This window comes from Theropithecus gelada, chromosome 15 (assembly GCF_003255815.1).
Source record: "Theropithecus gelada isolate Dixy chromosome 15, Tgel_1.0, whole genome shotgun sequence".
NCBI lineage: Eukaryota > Metazoa > Chordata > Mammalia > Primates > Cercopithecidae > Theropithecus > Theropithecus gelada.
The window spans coordinates 30,599,723-30,617,509 of record NC_037683.1 but is presented as its reverse complement, the minus strand read 5'-3'; the positions used below and the strand labels follow the sequence as shown (position 1 = coordinate 30,617,509).

The 17,787-nt window shown below is 38.2% G+C and overlaps 1 protein-coding gene across 1 annotated transcript in view; it reads right to left on the bottom strand.

The window, feature by feature from the left end:
- Positions 1-17,787, bottom strand: part of SVEP1 (sushi, von Willebrand factor type A, EGF and pentraxin domain containing 1) — a 228,356-nt gene that overhangs the window by 148,592 nt on the left and 61,977 nt on the right. The window contains exons 4-6 of the mRNA XM_025359181.1: positions 14,646-14,804; positions 10,639-10,818; positions 1,623-1,802 (exon numbers count right to left, since the gene is read on the bottom strand). Of these exons, the coding sequence (XP_025214966.1) occupies positions 1,623-1,802; positions 10,639-10,818; positions 14,646-14,804 (519 nt within the window). The remainder of the gene's footprint in view (positions 1-1,622; positions 1,803-10,638; positions 10,819-14,645; positions 14,805-17,787) is intronic.

The following is a 17,787-nucleotide window of genomic DNA, read 5'->3' as shown; positions in this document are numbered from 1 at the left end:
GGGGGGGGGGCAGGCTTGTAGTCTACAAATGATGACGATCTTGAATCCCAGTATCTCTAATCTCATAATTTCTTACAATAGCTAAAGATTTAAGAATAGTACTAAACAATGTGAGTACATTTTTCTTTTGCCAGATTTGATAAGACTGTCTATATTGTTTCTCCATAAGTGGCTGCAGATTTCAGATTGACATTTTTTATTAAGTGAGTTATATCAATATGAGCTTTTAAAAATTTTACTGAAAATGTGTCTTAAATAATGAATTTTTATCTTCTGCTAAGCAACTGTACAATTTTTTTCCAATTTGCTATAATGAAGTAATGTATTATACTGATAGATTACTTAATGTTAACTCCTTTTTGCAATCTTAGAATAAACTTTACTTGTTTTGGCTGACTATTCTTTTTTCAATGTGGGTTGCTAGTATATTTGCTTTTACAGTTATATGTATTGGTCTATAATTTTCTATCTTTTTTTGGTAATAATTGTCAGGTTGACAATGAAATAATAATAGTTCAAGAATATGAGTTGGCTGGCTTTCCATTATTTGGGCCAAACTATATGGTATGGAAACTTCTTAGAAAAATTCTATTTTTTAAATTTTTTATTTTTTTGAGACAGTCTTGCACTGTCGCTGAGGCTGGAGTGCAGTGCCGCGATCTTGGCTCACTGTAACCTCCACCTCCCAGGTTCAAGAGATTCTCCTGCCTCAGCCTCCCGAGTAGCTGGGATTATAGGCACCTGCCACCACACCTAGCTCATTTTTTGTATTTTTAGTAGAGACAGGGTTTCACCATGTTGGCCAGGCTGGTCTCCGACTCTGACCTCATGATTCGTTCACCTCAGCCTCCCAAAGTGCTGGGATTACAGGCGTGAGCCACCTTGCCCGGCCAGAAAAATTCTATTTTTGAATTTTTCTTACTTATAATTTAAATTCTATTTTATTACTTTATTTAAAGCTTTGCTTCTTAACTATTCTACTGCATCCATTCTCCCTTTATAGTTCTTTTTCATTTACTTAAACAATTCTGATAGTTCTTTTTCATTTACCTAAACAATTCTGATAGTTCTTTTTCATTTACCTAAACAATTCTGAGAGTTCTTTTTCATTTACTTAAACAATTCTGGTTATATCCTTCTTTCAATTTTCCTTGCAGTTGTTTTATTTTCCTAACTTTTCAGTTGAATGTTCGGTTATTTTTATTTGTTCTTGTGTAATAATAAAGCAATTTTAAAGATTCACCAGTTCCTAATTTTGTCCTTCCATTAATAACATAAATGTAAAACATGTTTAACAAAGCAAGGGAATGATGAGGCATTTGCGTTTTTAAAAAATCCATCCAAATTGGCCTCAATTAAAACTAAGAAAAAAGACATGGTCATTTGAAGGTATAAACTTCTGTGAGTTGGACAACAGAATTCATTGTAGAAGTTCCTTGACTAGGTGAGAGGAGTAAGACAACACATTTGTTTTTGTATCTATAACACCTACACCTGTACATGTGGATGTGTATTTATACTCATTACCAGCTAGTGTTTAGTTCTAGGTCTTCACAGAATACTGGAGAAATCAGAGCAGAGGAAATGAATCACCCAAGGCATTATACCTTCTAGAAACTTACCCACACACCGGGGTTCTGGCCCATCCCAATGGCTGTTTCCTTGACAAGTAAGCTTATCATTGCCTTCTAGTCTGTACCCTTCATCACAGGCAATGAAACATGTTGTCTTATATAACATTTCCCTTGTAGAACAGCTCATGTGGCCATGTTTGGGCTGGCGGAGATGAGGACATGTTCTTACTACATAAAATGAAAGCAATTAGATAAAATTTTACTAAATAAGAATAAAGATAATAATTACAAGTTTAGCAATGCCTGCACAGTGTAAACAAGACAATTTTCTTTTCTTAAAATAGCAAACGATACATAATACACCACCATTTTTTGAGTTCTTACGGGACAATTGAAAGTTCATGTTTTACCAAATGCATTGCCCAAATAGTATCACAGCATGCAGCCCCTCTGCCCATAAGTGGGAAACTTAACCTGTCTGAAGGGCCTGGCCCTACATGGAAGATGGTAACTGTAGATTGGAGGTGATCACAAAAGGGAGGTACCTGATACTCCTAGCTGGGCCTTTCCTGTGATTTTTCAGGCAACATTCCAACAAAGGAAGTGGTCTTTTCCAGGACAGAGTTTTCAGGTTCATGATCAACTTGGTTCTTAGACCTCATGGGCATATCCTAGGCCTCCTAATAGTGTTAGTTTCTGCAAAGCTGCCCAACTTTTGCAATCTTCAGTTCAATCTACTGTCCAACCCCAACTCTTGTTCTTCTAGCTTTTTAATTTCTCATTCCCACAAATATTCCTGCCAATCATAGCTCATGATGCAAATCTCGAATTATGCATTAACATCCGTTTGTTTATTTTTACTGCTGTGGTAGAGGCTTATAGTTGCCCACCCAATAGCCATTCTCACCAGTTTTATTAAGCTTAGTAATATGCCCAGCTAGAAGACTACAACTGTCCACCTCCGCATCAACTAATGAAAGCCAATAAGAGAAAGCTGAGATTGAGCAGGGCTTCTTGGAAAGCTTTTTAAAGGAGGCTGTCTCAATTGAGAGAGTACTTCTTTCCCTTCCCTGCTCCCTTCTCCTTTTCTTCCACAATACAGACATGAGGAATGGTAGCCCAGCATACTAGAGTATAAGTATATGATACTATGGGAACATATCATGCACCATGATGGTATAGCAAAAAGCATAGGAAGTCTGGGTCTCTGATGACAGTGGAGCTATTACACCAACTTTGGATTACCTAGTTCTGTCCTTTTAGTTAAAAGAAAAATGAACCCTTAATTGGCTTAAGACATTGTTATTTAGGTCCTTGATACCAGCTATACACAATTTCTAATTCCATCTGCCCAGCATCCATTAACTTTTCCTTTGTTAATTTTTTAGGGAAAGATCTTTCCCCTCTCTTGGATCATGGGATGTGTGTGTGCTCCAAATGTGCTCAGGGGTAGAGCATGTATCTAGGAGCACATTCCCCTGGCCAGAGAAGTGAGCAGGCATAACTGGTGACATGGTTTTCCTCATCTTCTTTGAATTCACCATGAGAAAACAGTAGGAAGAATATTCACTAAACTGTGGATGCTGAAAACGCCCCCATACCTCAGCCAGCCTCAACATCACCATCAGAAAAAGTGCCACGAGTTATCCAGAGAAATCTGCATTTCCGCGGTTCTGCCACCTTTGAGTCTCTGTCCTCAACACTACATCAGAGAAGCTACCGGAGAACGCTCACGCTGCTCCAGCCTCTGCAGGTTCCCAAACGATGTCTGTGCTCTAAGTTTTCCTGGTAAGAGTCTCCAACTGCCCACTCAAACCCAACAATGTATGTTAGAGTCCAATTCCATTGATTCCATCATTTCCTATATTCCTGTTGATGGCAATCTCTTAGAAAGTCCAAGGCTCCCTAGTTATCTCTCATCCACCAGGGTTATCCACATACAGCTGTGTTCCAAATCTATCCCCACAGACCCTTGGACCTGCCTTCTGGAATAACGGTGGGTTTCAGTAAATCAATTCATATCCTAAACTTCCCTTTGAGCTACTTTTCCTTCACTTGATTGCCTTAATAAAAATCGTGTTGTCTTCTATAACAGGGACTGGAGGTGAGGAGGTGTCTCTGTTGCTCCTGATTGTCTTCCCACATCATTCTCTCTCCTTCCTTCCTAAAAACTTCCAGGTCCTTTGAAGTATCATATTATATATCCAATATCCTTTTTTAAATTCTCTGTCTCTCTCTCTCCTCTCTCCTTTTTCTCTCTCTCCTTCTCTTTCACACACATACATACACACCTTAGTGACTTCCTTATCTATGCAAATGATCATTCTAGTATCCTGGAGTTATATTCCTGATCTCTTCTTTTCTTTTCTCTCTCTCTCTTTTTTTTTTTATTACACTTTAAGTTCTGGGGTACATGTGCAGAACATGCAGGTTTGTTACATAGGTATACACGTGCCATGGTGGTTTGCTGCACCCGTCAACCCATCATCTACATTAAGTATTTCTCCTAATGTTATCTCTCCCCTAGCTCTCCTACCCCCCGACAGGCTCTGGTGTGTGATATTCCCCTCCCTGTGTCCATGTGTTCTCATTGTTTAACTCCCACTTATGAGTGAGAACATGCGGAGTTTGGTTTTCTGTTCTTGTGTTAGTTTGCTGAGAATGATGGTTTCCAGCTTCATCCATGTCCCTTGAACTTATCTTTTCCTATGGCTGCATAGTATTTCATGATGCATATGTGCCACATTTTCTTTATCCAGTCTATCATTAGTAGGCATTTGGGTTGGTTCCAAGTCTTTGCTATGTGAACCCTAGAAGAAAACCTAGGCAGTACCATTCAGGACACAGGCATGGGCAAAGACTTCATGACTAAAACACCAAAAGCAATGGCAACAAAAGTCAAAATTGACAAATGGGATCTAATTAAACTAAAGAGCTTCTGCACAGCAAAAGAAACTATCATCAGAGTGAACAGGCAGCCTACAGAATGATCTCTTTTCTAACGATCATATCCTTCACCTTATCTCAGCTTCTACCATTGCCAGGCCCCCTAGACCTCGCTGTCACCAATCCAAGTTTCCTAGTCTCTGACAATCACCTCTTATCTTCTGGGATCACTCCTTCAAGTGCTTTAACTCCATCAGTTCCCATAATCTCCAGGAGCCTCTGATATATCACTTTCCGTGTACTCCTCTTTAGAGAAAACCCTCTAGAAAGAGTTTATAATCTTGTCCTACACTTCTCCTCTAGTTCTAACTTAGATTCTCTCCAATCAGGGTTTCCAAGCAGGAGAAGGAGGGAGGAGTGTAAAGGAGAAAGGAAAAGCCGTGAAGAAGGGAGGGGAGAAGAAAGGAAAGAGAAAGGGAGGGGAAACATAGGTGGAGGAGATGAAGAGGAGAGGAGAAGAGGAAGAGCAGGGTGAGGGGAAGGGGAAGTCAGAGTAGGAAAGGAGGGTAGGGGAGGGGGAGGGGAAAGAATAACCAGGGAAAAAGAAAGAGGAAGATGGGGGAGCTGTCAAGACCCATGGAAAATGCACCCTCTCAGTCAGAAGACATGCACATTCCAGTCATGAACAGAGATTGGAGAGGAAAAAAGAGTCGGTGCCTGTTGAATATGCCAAATGATGGGGACATATATTAATCTTGATAGATTATAGATAGAATCCTACAAGCATCGGGCATTGTACAAAAGACAGAAATAACCCCTACAAAAGAATAAAGTTTGGTTTCCTCTCGGAGAGCTCTTACAACAATCTCTAAAGATTTTTGAACAAAACATTTGGGACTCAAGAATTTTGTTGAGACTCCGGGTGGGATATATTTTTTCTTCTTCTACTTTTCTGCATTTGCCAATTGTTCATACCATGCATATATTTAGTTACATTGAAGACAACCTTAAAATATCAGGAAAGGAAGCTGGGGGCAAAATGTTCAAGTGCATATTCAACTGAAGTCATTGTTTGAATTTATCCTACAATGAACCCATTCAAATTATATTAATCAGCAGAGCATCAATATTATGTGCATTAAATAAAAGTTTAGGATCGATTACTCCTTAGAGAAAATGCAAGAGTTAGATTAGAGATTAAATAATAAGTCCTAGCCTCTTTTATCCCTGGAATAGTTTGGACCAAAGTCAAGTATTAATAAAAAATGATCAGAAACATTTTGCCTTCCATGTTTTAATTTTTCCTGAATGTGTCCATTATACAAATAGAATCTTTATTGTGTCTACCAAGTGCATAGAAACATCTTGTCTTCCGCATTTTGACTTTTATTGAGTGTGTCCTTCATGTGTATCACAATGCCAAGTGTAAGATAGGATTAAAAGGTGAATCAGATAAATTCTGATGTATAAAATTTGGAAAACCATATTAAACAATGTTTTGGTTTCAACAAACTGCCAAGATGACTCCAGCTTTCCTAACCTGAGACCAAATAATAAATTAGAGTCGGTGCCTCATACAGATGCAAATTATACTGCTTCTCAGATGTTGGTATTAATAAACTTCCATTGCTCCCCAGTGTAAACAAAGCATATACAATGATTCCTATTTAGTCCTTAAACATTTCACTCAAGAATGAACACTTAATATCATTTTAATAGGAACACATTTCTTAAAGAATTTTCAACTTATTTTTTTTTCATTTCAACAAGCTGAAAAATCCTACAATTAATATTTCTTGACTTACATTTATGTTATCACAATCCCTAAATATTTATTTGGTCTTTTTAGAAAACAGCAACGTAGACTTTTAAGAGAACAGTCTACTTGTAGTAGATAATGTAAGAAGCTACTCTGGTTCCCATCTTAAAGAGTAATCAGATTTTTTTTCCAGGCACGTGCTTCCTGTTAGTCTCCAAATTGTGATAGTATCTATTACTGAACCTTCATTGGTTGAACGTTTTTTCTCAGGTTTATTTAGTTAAGACTGAGAAACCACAAAAGAATCCTTTCCTGTTTAGAAAGAAATGCAGAATTCAGATGAAACTGAAAATGAGTATAAGTGCTTTATGAAAAGTGCATAGGAGAAATGAGAATCAAGCTTACCAATTATTAGTCAACATCCACAAAAACATTAACAATGTAACATGACATTTGTAAAAGTCTTTAGATTTTATGCAGGTCTTCCATTTCTGCCTCAATCTTACAAATATTTTTAAGAAGGTGTAATATAACTAAAATTATTCACTGTTCTTATAATTAAATCTGTAAAAATATACTACTTTCTCCATACTAACCACCATGAAACAGAAATGAATTCCTACCTAACCGCCATATTTCACTGAATCCCCCATTGTAAGACACAATATTATTTTATGTGCCACTAACAAAGAAACAGTAATGCCAATTAAAGGGTTTACTGCCACTGATTTTAAGATGCATCTCCATTTTAGAGATGTTAAAATGTTTTTAAAAATGTGTTTCAGATTTAGTGAAATATGGTATGTGTTTCATAGAACAATATCTGATGTAACTAAATACATTGAGCATTAGTGAAAGTGTAAGGACCTGGGTAAGTACCTTCATTCAGTACAACTTTGTATACTGGTAGGTTAGCAGTAACTTTGGTGGTGAAGTTGAATTGTAGCATCTCTCCTTACTCTGCTTTAAATTATTTTATTTATATTGGAATTGCAATTGAAATTACATGAAAGAGAACAAGCATGCTTTTTTGTAGACAGGGTCTCAATCTGTCACCCAGGCTGGAGGACAGTTGTGCAGTGATGGCTCACTGCAGCCTCCAACTCCTGTGTTCAAGTGACCCTCCTGCCTCGGCCTCCTAAGTAGCTGGGATTACAAGCTTGTGCCATCACACCCATGCATGGTTTTTAATATGAATGACAGAAGCAGGTCATCAATGTATATACTGTATTTATCAATGTACATCAATGTATACCTTTATCGATATCTGTATTTTTTAAATTCAAGTTTCCATTCATTCACCAGAGGTATCATCAATGATTGAGGGCCAGAAGTACATTCTGTGCTCATAATGAATTCAGTTTAGCAGAGGGGGTAGACAAGTTAATTACCAATAAAAGTGTGGCACTTTGTATTGCGACAAATTAGTTACATTGGGAAATATGTCTGCCAGAATCCCTTTACTGTGGTTCCAAGTTAGGGTTGATCAAAAGAGGAACGTGGACTTGATTTTGGAAGGCAGAAGTGAGGAAGTGGTCATTGTCATCAGTCAGTGATAGAAAAATGGAGTAACACCCAGGGGGTTCCAGCTTGCCCTTGTTTGCCTTCATTCCACGTCCCCACTGCTGATCCCATGACCAGTGGTGGCCCCATGTTCATTGCAAGGTTCTTGGCTGCAGAGCCACAGAAACATAACTACACAGAAGTAAAGCTTCTCTTAGGCCTTCCATGAGTTTCTCCTTAGCAATTCCACTTCAAAAGCTGGGCAGGCTCTCAAGTTGACTTGTCAAGAACTCCTCTGATCCTCCCACTCCTCTTCTGTTTCCAAGCTCCTTCTAAAATTGTGTAAGCTCCATTTCCTGAAATAAATTTATCATCCCATAACATGCATGGTGACTGTGCTTCCCTGACTGACCCTGACACATAGCATAAGAAACACAATGAGGGGTGGGGGTAGGTCTGCATATGCAGATGCATGTGTAGAGGTCATCCCATTCAGGAGGAGGAGGCTGGCAGCAGTGGAGGTTGAGAGGACCCAGAGCAAAGGCAGAACCAGGCTGCGGGAACAGCTTCAAAGGGCCGGCTTCCTGAGAGAGCATGGCTATTTCTTACAGCTTTAGGGTCACACACACAAGGGTTGGTGATGGAGGGTGGAGGCTCGACAGGCAGGGGCCAGACCTTATCCTGAAAGGGCAGTCTTCTCTGATTTTCTTACTTCTCTTTGGAAGGCTACTGAGTGGCAAGTTAAAATGTAGTATTTCCCATGCTCCACCATAAGGTATTTGGAAGAAGGGGTAAAGATTTTACACAGAACTTAGAACTATTGACTTCACAAAAATGTATTTTACAAGTTTTCAAGGATTCATTTTTTCAGTAATGGTATGTGGCTTTTTACCATTTGAGGCTGCATGACTGAAAATGTCTTTCCTTTGCCTTCACACATGAACAGTAGCTTGCTTGAGTTTAGAAATCTAGGGTCTATTCTTTTCCCTCAGAATCCTGGCAACATAGTCTTATTTTCTAACATTGAGAATGGCCAACAAAGGGGCCTAAGGCTAATCTGATTCTTTCTCCTTGGTAGGTAGTGTTGTTTCTAACTATGAAAGGGACACAGTTTTCTGTTTTTCTAGGGCATTCAGAAAGTTCACTAAGATTATTTCCAGACATAAATCTGTTTCTAATATTTTTCTGTGGCACTTACTAAGTAATGTTAAATTGAATATTCAAGATTTGGGTTGTGAATATTTTCAAAATTTCAGTTCGGGGATATATCTTTAGATCTTCTACTGGTACATCTCCTCCATTCTGTTCTCTCTCTGGATTCCTCATGTGAAAAGAGTCTACTTCCTGTGACTATTCTCATGTTACTTTATTCTTTCATATTTTTATCTCTGAATTTTTTTGATGGACTTTCAAATGAATTTCTTGAGTTGGTTTTCTAATTTATTAATTTGACTTCTGACTAGGTCCATTCATCGTGTCAGTAACTTTTTTTTTTTTTTTACTTCGAATACATATTTTTACTCTCAAATTTCTTTCATTGCTTGGAATCCTGGCCTTATTTTAGCAATGTAGTTGCCTTTGAATCTCAGTGATTGCGTTTTTCTTTCTTTTCTGTCAGGTCTCCTTTGTTCAATCTGCCGATTCTTTTCAGTTTTCCTTGTCTTTTGGGGATACCATGTAGGCCAATTTACATTTATAGATGAGTTCAGTATTGGTACCTAATAAATTGGTACCAACACAGATGTCTCCTGGGATTCACAAATGATCTTGGAGTCATGAGTAGGTGGTTCTACTTTATGGATATGGATGCCAAGAAAAGACCAGAAGACAGAACTACTTATCTTAAACCAGTGATCCAGCTGATTTGTAGGGTTTTGGAGCAGTCAAATCCTCAGCAAAGTGTTCTGCCAAAAAATGACTAGGGGATGTGGTGGGAGTAAGGTTGCCAGATTTAGCAACAAACAAACCGATGAACCAGGATGCCCAGTTAAATTTAAATTTCAGAAAATCAACAAATAATTTTTTAGTATAAGTTGGTTACAAATCTTGAAGGGGACCTACATGTACTAAAATATTATTTGTTTATCAAAAATTCAAATTTAACTGGCATCCCGTGTTTCACCTGGCAACTGTAGGTAGGGAGCAGATACTGTACCGAGAAGCTTCATGGTCAGGGATTCTGACGGAGGTCCTCAAGTCCCTTGGCTTGCCCCACTCTTACCTTTTCTTAAATATCCTCCTCTTCCAACCCTACTTGTAAAATCCTAGGAAGTTGGTTGTGTGACAGTTGTAAGAAGTAGGAAAGTAGGTCCTGGAGATGGCAAGTGGAGGCAGATTGAGGCACTACATATTATTATTATTATTATTATTGCTTCTCTGTATTTGACATGGGAGCCTCAGATTCTATTGGTGGTGCCCACTTTCTATTGGCCTGAATAGGCTCCTTGGGCTCTCACGTTGACAAATTCTCTACTTTCTATAACAGGTCGACCAGCCGAAGTAAAGGCTGGAGATTACAAGTTGGCTAACTGCTCTTGTTGCAGGATGCTTACGTGATTCCTTAAGTCCTACAATTCCAGGAGGCATCAAAGTTTCCACTCCGATAATTCTAAACTCTCCTTTATACCATGTCTTGGAGGCTTGAAATTTGAGGTTTGGGGTAACCTGTCCATTTACTTCTCAGGCAAACTTTTTCTTTGCTTGTTCATAAAAGGGATATAAAAGGCGTAGTTTACAATTATGTGGTCAATTGAACTTGGTAGGTCTGATTTCAAATTTCCTATAATTTTTCTCTTTCTGTAGTGTGGGGTCTATGAAATCCAAAAAGAAATGAAGAACTGACTGGTTTACCAGAGCTTAAATCAAGAAAATCAAGCAAGACAATAAATAAACAATGTAAATTGGCAGTTTGCATACCTCTGCAGTAGCTCTCTGAACCGGACCACAAACCATTGGGTAGACACAAGATGATGCTGCTTCCCACAAGGTCAAATCCAGGGTGACATCGGACCCCACAGGCTGCATTGAAGTGGTTGTTGCAAGTGTTTTGGATAAAGTAACCATTTTCAGGAGGCTTCAGGGCAGGGCAGTGGACAACTAACATTTACAAAAATAAAATTGAAAAGCAAAGTTAGACTTTCGTCTATGACATATCCTGTATTTTTCTTTTTCTTTCAAGGGGACATTTATGCATATGTGTCAACCTACAGCATTTCCATTTACTGCATATGGATTTTCAAGTACATATTTGGAAGAAGAACCCTTATATCTGATTCCTATTAGGTACTAACTCCCAATTAAATTTTAAATACAAACTAAATATTATTTTTTAAGCTTTAAAAAATTATTTTATAGTTCTTTACCTTTATATGTCATTAGATACTTTTCCTCTTGACTAAGGTAGAACAAAATAAAAAACAAATAAGGCAGCAAAGTATATTTGCTACAAACCCCAAGAGCCACAGCTTCTTGTATGTGGTATATGCTATTTCAATATTTTTAATTTTTGGTATGAATAATACTGAGACCCTTTACTTATACAAATATATTATTTCAAAGATAAATGTGACTAAGATGAGCTCATTTTTTTTATTATACTTTAAGTTCTAGGGTACATGTGCATAACGTGCAGGTTTGTTACATATGTATACTTGTGCCATGTTGCTGTGCTGCACCCATCAACTCGTCAGCACCCATCAACTCGTCATTTACATCAGGTATAACTCCCAGTGCAATCCCTCCCCCCTCCCCCCTTCCCATGATAGGCCCCGGTGTGTGATGTTCCCCTTCCTGAGTCCAAGTGATCTCATTGTTCAGTTCCCACCTATGAGTGAGAACATGCGGTGTTTGGTTTTCTGTTCTTGTGATAGTTTGCTAAGAATGATGGATTCCAGCTGCATCCATGTCCCTACAAAGGACACAAACTCATCCTTTTTTATGGCTGCATAGTATTCCATGGTGTATATGTGCCACATTTTCTTAATCCAGTCTGTCACTGATGGACATTTGGGTTGATTCCAAGTCTTTGCTATTGTGAATAGTGCCGCAATAAACATACGTGTGCATGTGTCTTTATAGCAGCATGATTTATAATCCTTTGGATATATACCCAGTAATGGGATGGCTGGGTCATATGGTATATCTAGTTCTAGATCCTTGAGGAATCGCCATACTGTTTTCCATAATGGTTGAACTAGTTTACAATCCCACCAACAGTGTAAAAGTGTTCCTATGTCTCCACATCCTCTCCAGCACCTGTTGTTTCCTGACTTTTTAATGATTGCCATTCTAAGTGGTGTGAGATGGTATCTCATTGTGGTTTTGATTTGCATTTCTCTGATGGCCAGTGATGATGAGCATTTTTTCATGTGTCTGTTGGCTGTATGAATGTCTTCTTTTGAGAAATGTCTGTTCATATCCTTTGCCCACTTTTTGATGGGGCTGTTTGTTTTTTTCTTGTAAATTTGTTTGAGTTCTTTGTAGGTTCTGGATATTAGCCCTTTGTCAGATGAGTAGACTGCAAAAATTTTCTCCCATTCTGTAGGTTGCCTGTTCACTCTGATGGTAGTTTCTTTTGCTGTGCAGAAGCTCTTTAGTTTAATGAGATCCCATTTGTCAATTTTGGTTTTTGCTGCCGTTGCTTTTGGTGTTTTAGACATGAAGTCTTTGCCCATGCCTATGTCCTGAATGGTACTACCTAGGTTTTCCTCTAGGGTTTTTATGGTATTAGGTCTAACATTTAAGTCTCTAATCCATCTTGAACTAATTTTCGTATAAGGAGTAAGGAAAGGATCCAGTTTCAGCTTTCTACTTATGGCTAGCCAATTTTCCCAGCACCATTTATTAAATAGAGAATCCTTTCCCTATTTCTTGTTTCTCTCCGGTTTGTCAAAGATCAGATGTCTGTAGATGTGTGGTATTATTTCTGAGGACTCTGTTCTGTTCCATTGGTCTATATCTCTGTTTTGGTATCAGTACCATGCTGTTTTGGTTACTGTAGCCTTGTAGTATAGTTTGAAGTCAGGTAGAGTGATGCCTCCAGCTTTGTTCTTTTGACTTAGGATTGTCTTGGCAATGAGGGCTCTTTTTTGGTTCCATATGAACTTTAAAGCAGTTTTTTCCAATTCTGTGAAGAAACTCATTGGTAGCTTGATGGGGATGGCATTGAATCTATAAATTACCTTGGGCAGTATGGCCATTTTCACGATATTGATTCTTCCTATCCATGAGCATGGTATGTTCTTCCATTTGTTTGTGTCCTCTTTTATTTCACTGAGCAGTGGTTTGTAGTTCTCCTTGAAGAGGTCCTTTACATCCCTTGTAAGTTGGATTCCTAGGTATTTGATTCTCTTTGAAGCAATTGTGAATGGAAGTTCATTCCTGATTTGGCTCTCTGTTTGTCTGTTACTGGTGTATACGAATTCTTGTGATTTTTGCACATTAATTTTGTATCCTGAGACTTTGCTGAAGTTGCTTATCAGCTTAAGGAGATTTGGGGCTGAGACAATAGGATTTTCTAAATATACAATCATGTCATCTGCAAACAGGGACAATTTGACTTCTTCTTTTCCTAACTGAATACCCTTGATTTCTTTCTCTTGCCTGATTGCCCTAGCCAGAACTTCCAACACTATGTTGAATAGGAGTGGTGAGAGAGGGCATCCCTGTCTTGTGCCAGTTTTCAAAGGGAATTTTTCCAGTTTTTGCCCATTCAGTATGATATTGGCTTTGGGTTTGTCATAAATAGCTCTTATTATTTTGAGGTACGTTCCATCAATACCGAATTTATTGAGCGTTTTTAGCATGAAGCGCTGTTGAATTTTGTCAAAAGCCTTTTCTGCATCTATTGAGATAATCATGTGGTTCTTGTCTTTGGTTCTGTTTATATGCTGGATTATGTTTATTGATTTGCGAATGTTGAACCAGCCTTGCATCCCAGGGATGAAGCCCACTTGATCATGGTGGATAAGCTTTTTGATGTGCTGCTGAATCCGGTTTGCCAGTATTTTATTGAGGATTTTTGCATCAATGTTCATCAGGGATATTGGTCTAAAATTCTCTTTTTTTGTTGTGTCTCTGCCAGGCTTTGGTATCAGGATGATGTTGGCCTCATAAAATGAGTTAGGGAGGATTCCCTCTTTTTCTATTGATTGGAATAGTTTCAGAAGGAATGGTACCAGCTCCTCCTTGTACCTCTGGTAGAATTCAGCTGTGAATCCATCTGGCCCTGGACTTTTTTTGGTTGGTAGGCTATTAATTATTGCCTCAATTTCAGAGCCTGCTATTGGTCTATTCAGGGATTCAACTTCTTCCTGGTTTAGTCTTGGAAGAGTGTAAGTGTCCAGGAAATTATCCATTTCTTCTAGATTTTCTAGTTTATTTGCGTAGAGGTGTTTATAGTATTCTCTCATGGTAGTTTGTATTTCTGTGGGGTCGGTGGTGATATCCCCTTTGTCATTTTTTATTGCGTCTATTTGATTTTTCTCTCTTTTCTTCTTTATTAGTCTTGCTAGTGGTCTGTCAATTTTGTTGATCTTTTCAAAAAACCAACTCCTGGATTCATTGATTTTTTGGAGGGTTTTTTGTGTCTCTATCAAGATGAGCTCATTTTTATTCAAATTTGTTGTTAAAATTGTGGCTTTTCTTTTTTTGATTCATTTTAAATGTTTTCCAGGTACTAAGCCTTTCTGATCTCAAGGTGATGTTACTCCCAGCATCTGAGTTCCCCTTTCACTGGAGCAGGACAGGGATGTGTTCTGTGATAAGAATGTTATAAAAGCAAATCATCCCACTCCCCCAAAAAATATGATTACAGAAGAGAACATTAAAGATCATTCTAAATGAATTGGATGCAAACACAAGCACTATTTCTCTCAGAGAAATCAGCTTTTATATTTCCTATTTTCCAACAGTGGGAGACTCACGTTCACAGGTCTGGCCAGATGCCCTATATCCCTCTTTGCAGACACAGTCTTCAGGGGACGTGCTTCCAGGTGGAGAGGTGTGATTTTCATCAGGACATGGAATGCAACTGCTGCTTCCTCCTGGTGAACCTTCCGGTTTGTATGTCCCTGAGGGGCAAGCTGTGGGCAGACAAGCCAGAGAAGTCCATGTTATGTGGCACCTTAGCTGGTAGTTAACAAAACGTTTGAAATTAACACGGGAGAGAAAGCCAAAGAATAGCTTTCCATAGAAATAGTGATGTAGGCTGGGCATGGTGGCTCACGCCTATAATTCCTACACTTTGGGAAGCTGAGGTGGGTGGATCGCCTGAGGTCAGGAGTTCAAGACCAGCCTGGCCAACATGACAAAACCCCATCTCTACTGAAAATGCAAAAGTTAGCTGGGCATGGTGGCATGCGCCTATAATCCTAGCTACTCAGGAGGCCGAGGCAGGAGAATCGCTTGAACCCAGGAGGCAGAGGTTGCAGTGAGCTGAGATTGCACCACTGCACTCCAGCCTGGGCAACAAGAGCAAAACTCCATCTCAAAAAAAAAAAAAAAAAAAAGGAAGAAAGTAATATAATTCAAGTAAAGAGAGAAACCAACATTTTTGTTTTTTAAAGAATGATGTCATTTGTTATTTGCAAGGTATGAAGTGACCTTTTATGTCCCACAATTAGTTTCAAATACAACACAACACAGCATGAAATGTCTGGGCTGATTTGTGGGAAAATTCAAAATAGCAACTTACATTAAGTTATTAGGAAGAATCAATCATCCCCAACAGATTAAAGAAACCTTGGTAAGTATGATGTCCCCTACAGCCCATCTCCTCCATCCTATGCAGCTCACCTCTACCACTGAGGCCCAGCCCCTCTCTTAGCAAAGGAGAATAACTGCAGATATGCAACAAGCCCCATTGTTTCTGTTCAAAGACCTTGAGAAAGGATGAAGAGAAAGTGAAGGACTTGAGAAACATAATCCAACTGACAGGAACTAGGCCCTTTGTACAAAAAAGAATTAAAGACCCTGCTTTTCCCAGGCTCATGGAAAAGAAGGATTAAAAGCAGAATCTAATTGACCTTGCTTCAAATCTTTCTCTGCACAGACAATGTAGCTTTGAATTTGTAACTTAATCCCTCTGGAATTATGCATCTGTAAAATAATTTAAATTTCAGAAATTTAATAACAGAGAAATTGTGGAATCAAGAGACTTGCAATGCTCAGTTAAGCCAGTTAAATGTGGCATAGTCCCAGGTTGCATTTTACTATTAAATAACAGTTGCAACCAAGCAGTGTGCATTTATGTGGGGATATTTTACAAAAATTATCTCATTTAATCCTCACGGTATGAATAAGCAGCATTACAAGATTAATATTATTAATATTTACATAAATCTCATTAGTATTATTATATCCATTTTAAAGATCAGAAAATGAAGGCTTAGAGACATTCAATGATGACTAAAGTTACTCAGTTAGTAGGTGACAGAGATAGAATTTCAAAGCAAATATATATATACCATTCACTAAGTCCTAGGGACTGTTCTATGTATATTATCTTGTTAACTTCCTAATACCTTATGAAGTAACTAATGTTATTAATCCCATTCGTAGATGGGAAAACAAAGCCACTAAGAGTTTAAATAACTTGTCATAGTTACACAGTGAGTTAAGTGGCAGAGCTAGGATTTGAATCCAGACAATTCAGATCCAGAGTCCATGTTCTTTACCACCACACGTGCTGTGACTCAAACCCAGGCCCCTTGGATACTAAAGCTAAATCATTGTAATATACTAAAACTATAAAAAACCATATTGAAAGGTGGGATTCATAATATGTCATTATTTGAAAAGCCATGCTTCTAAAATTCTTGACTTTCTTTAAAAACAAAAGATACCATTTTCTCATGATATATAGTAGCGAATTCTAGATCTGGCTAGATTTGTGACTATGAATAAAGGAAACACTTAAAAATAGTAACAATGATATAAGACATGAAAAATAATTTAGCATAAAGGAAACATTACTTTGAAGCATTGTATTAGCAATGCCAAATTATTGAATTATTTATATTACTAAATATTAATAGGATAATATTTCTTTCTATAAAAATATCAGTAAATATCTGATCAGGATCCTCAAAAAGATGAAAGACAACATGGTTTCCTTTAAACAGAAGTCAGCAGCTGCAGAAGAAAATGATCTAGATAAGTAGAGAGATAGAAAAGAAAGTTTAAAATGTAAATGTAAAATTAGAATTGTCATTGGGCCAGCAAAAAGAAGCCACATAACTCCAGAACAAGAGAATTGTGTAGACAGACGTAGAAGAAGTAATGGTTGTGATATTAATGCAAGGATATATTCCTAACCTGGAGCTTTAATGCAAAAGTACTCATTAAATTCCAGGCAAAATTAACAGAAGTCATATCCAGGATGAAAGAAAAATGTTGCAAACTTACAGGAAAGAAAATTAAGATACTCATAAAGGGGAAAATCAAACTGATATTTCATTTTTTCTTTGCAAAAACAAATGCCAGGAAAAACTGAATATGATATATAGCTTTGTGAAAAAAATTATGAACCCCAAATTTTATTACGTGGGCAAGCCATTGGTAAGTAAGTGGGAAGAGAAAGACATTCGAGGATGTGCATGGCTTTAGAAAACAAAGCCATTTTATTTTATGTCCAGGCATGGTGGCTCTTGGCTATAATTCCAGCACTTTGGAAGGCTGAGGCAGGAGGATTACCTTGGCCCAGGAGTTTCAATACCAGCCTGGGCAACACAGCTATACCCGTCTCTTAAAAATATTTTTAAAATTAGGCTGGGCATGGGTGGCTCATGCCTCTAATCCCAGCACTTTTGGAGGTCAAGGTGGGTGGATCATCTGAGGTCAGGAGTTTAAGACTGACCTGGCCAACCAACATGGCGAAACCCCATCTCTATTAAAAATACAAAAGTTAGCTGGACGTGGTGGCAGGTGCCTGTAATCCCAGCTACTTGGGAGGCTGAGGCAGGAGAATCGTTTGAACTCACGAGGCAGAGGTTGCAGTGAGCCAAGATCACACCATTGCACTCCAGCCTGGGTGACAGAGCAAGACTCCATCTCAAAAAGAAAAAA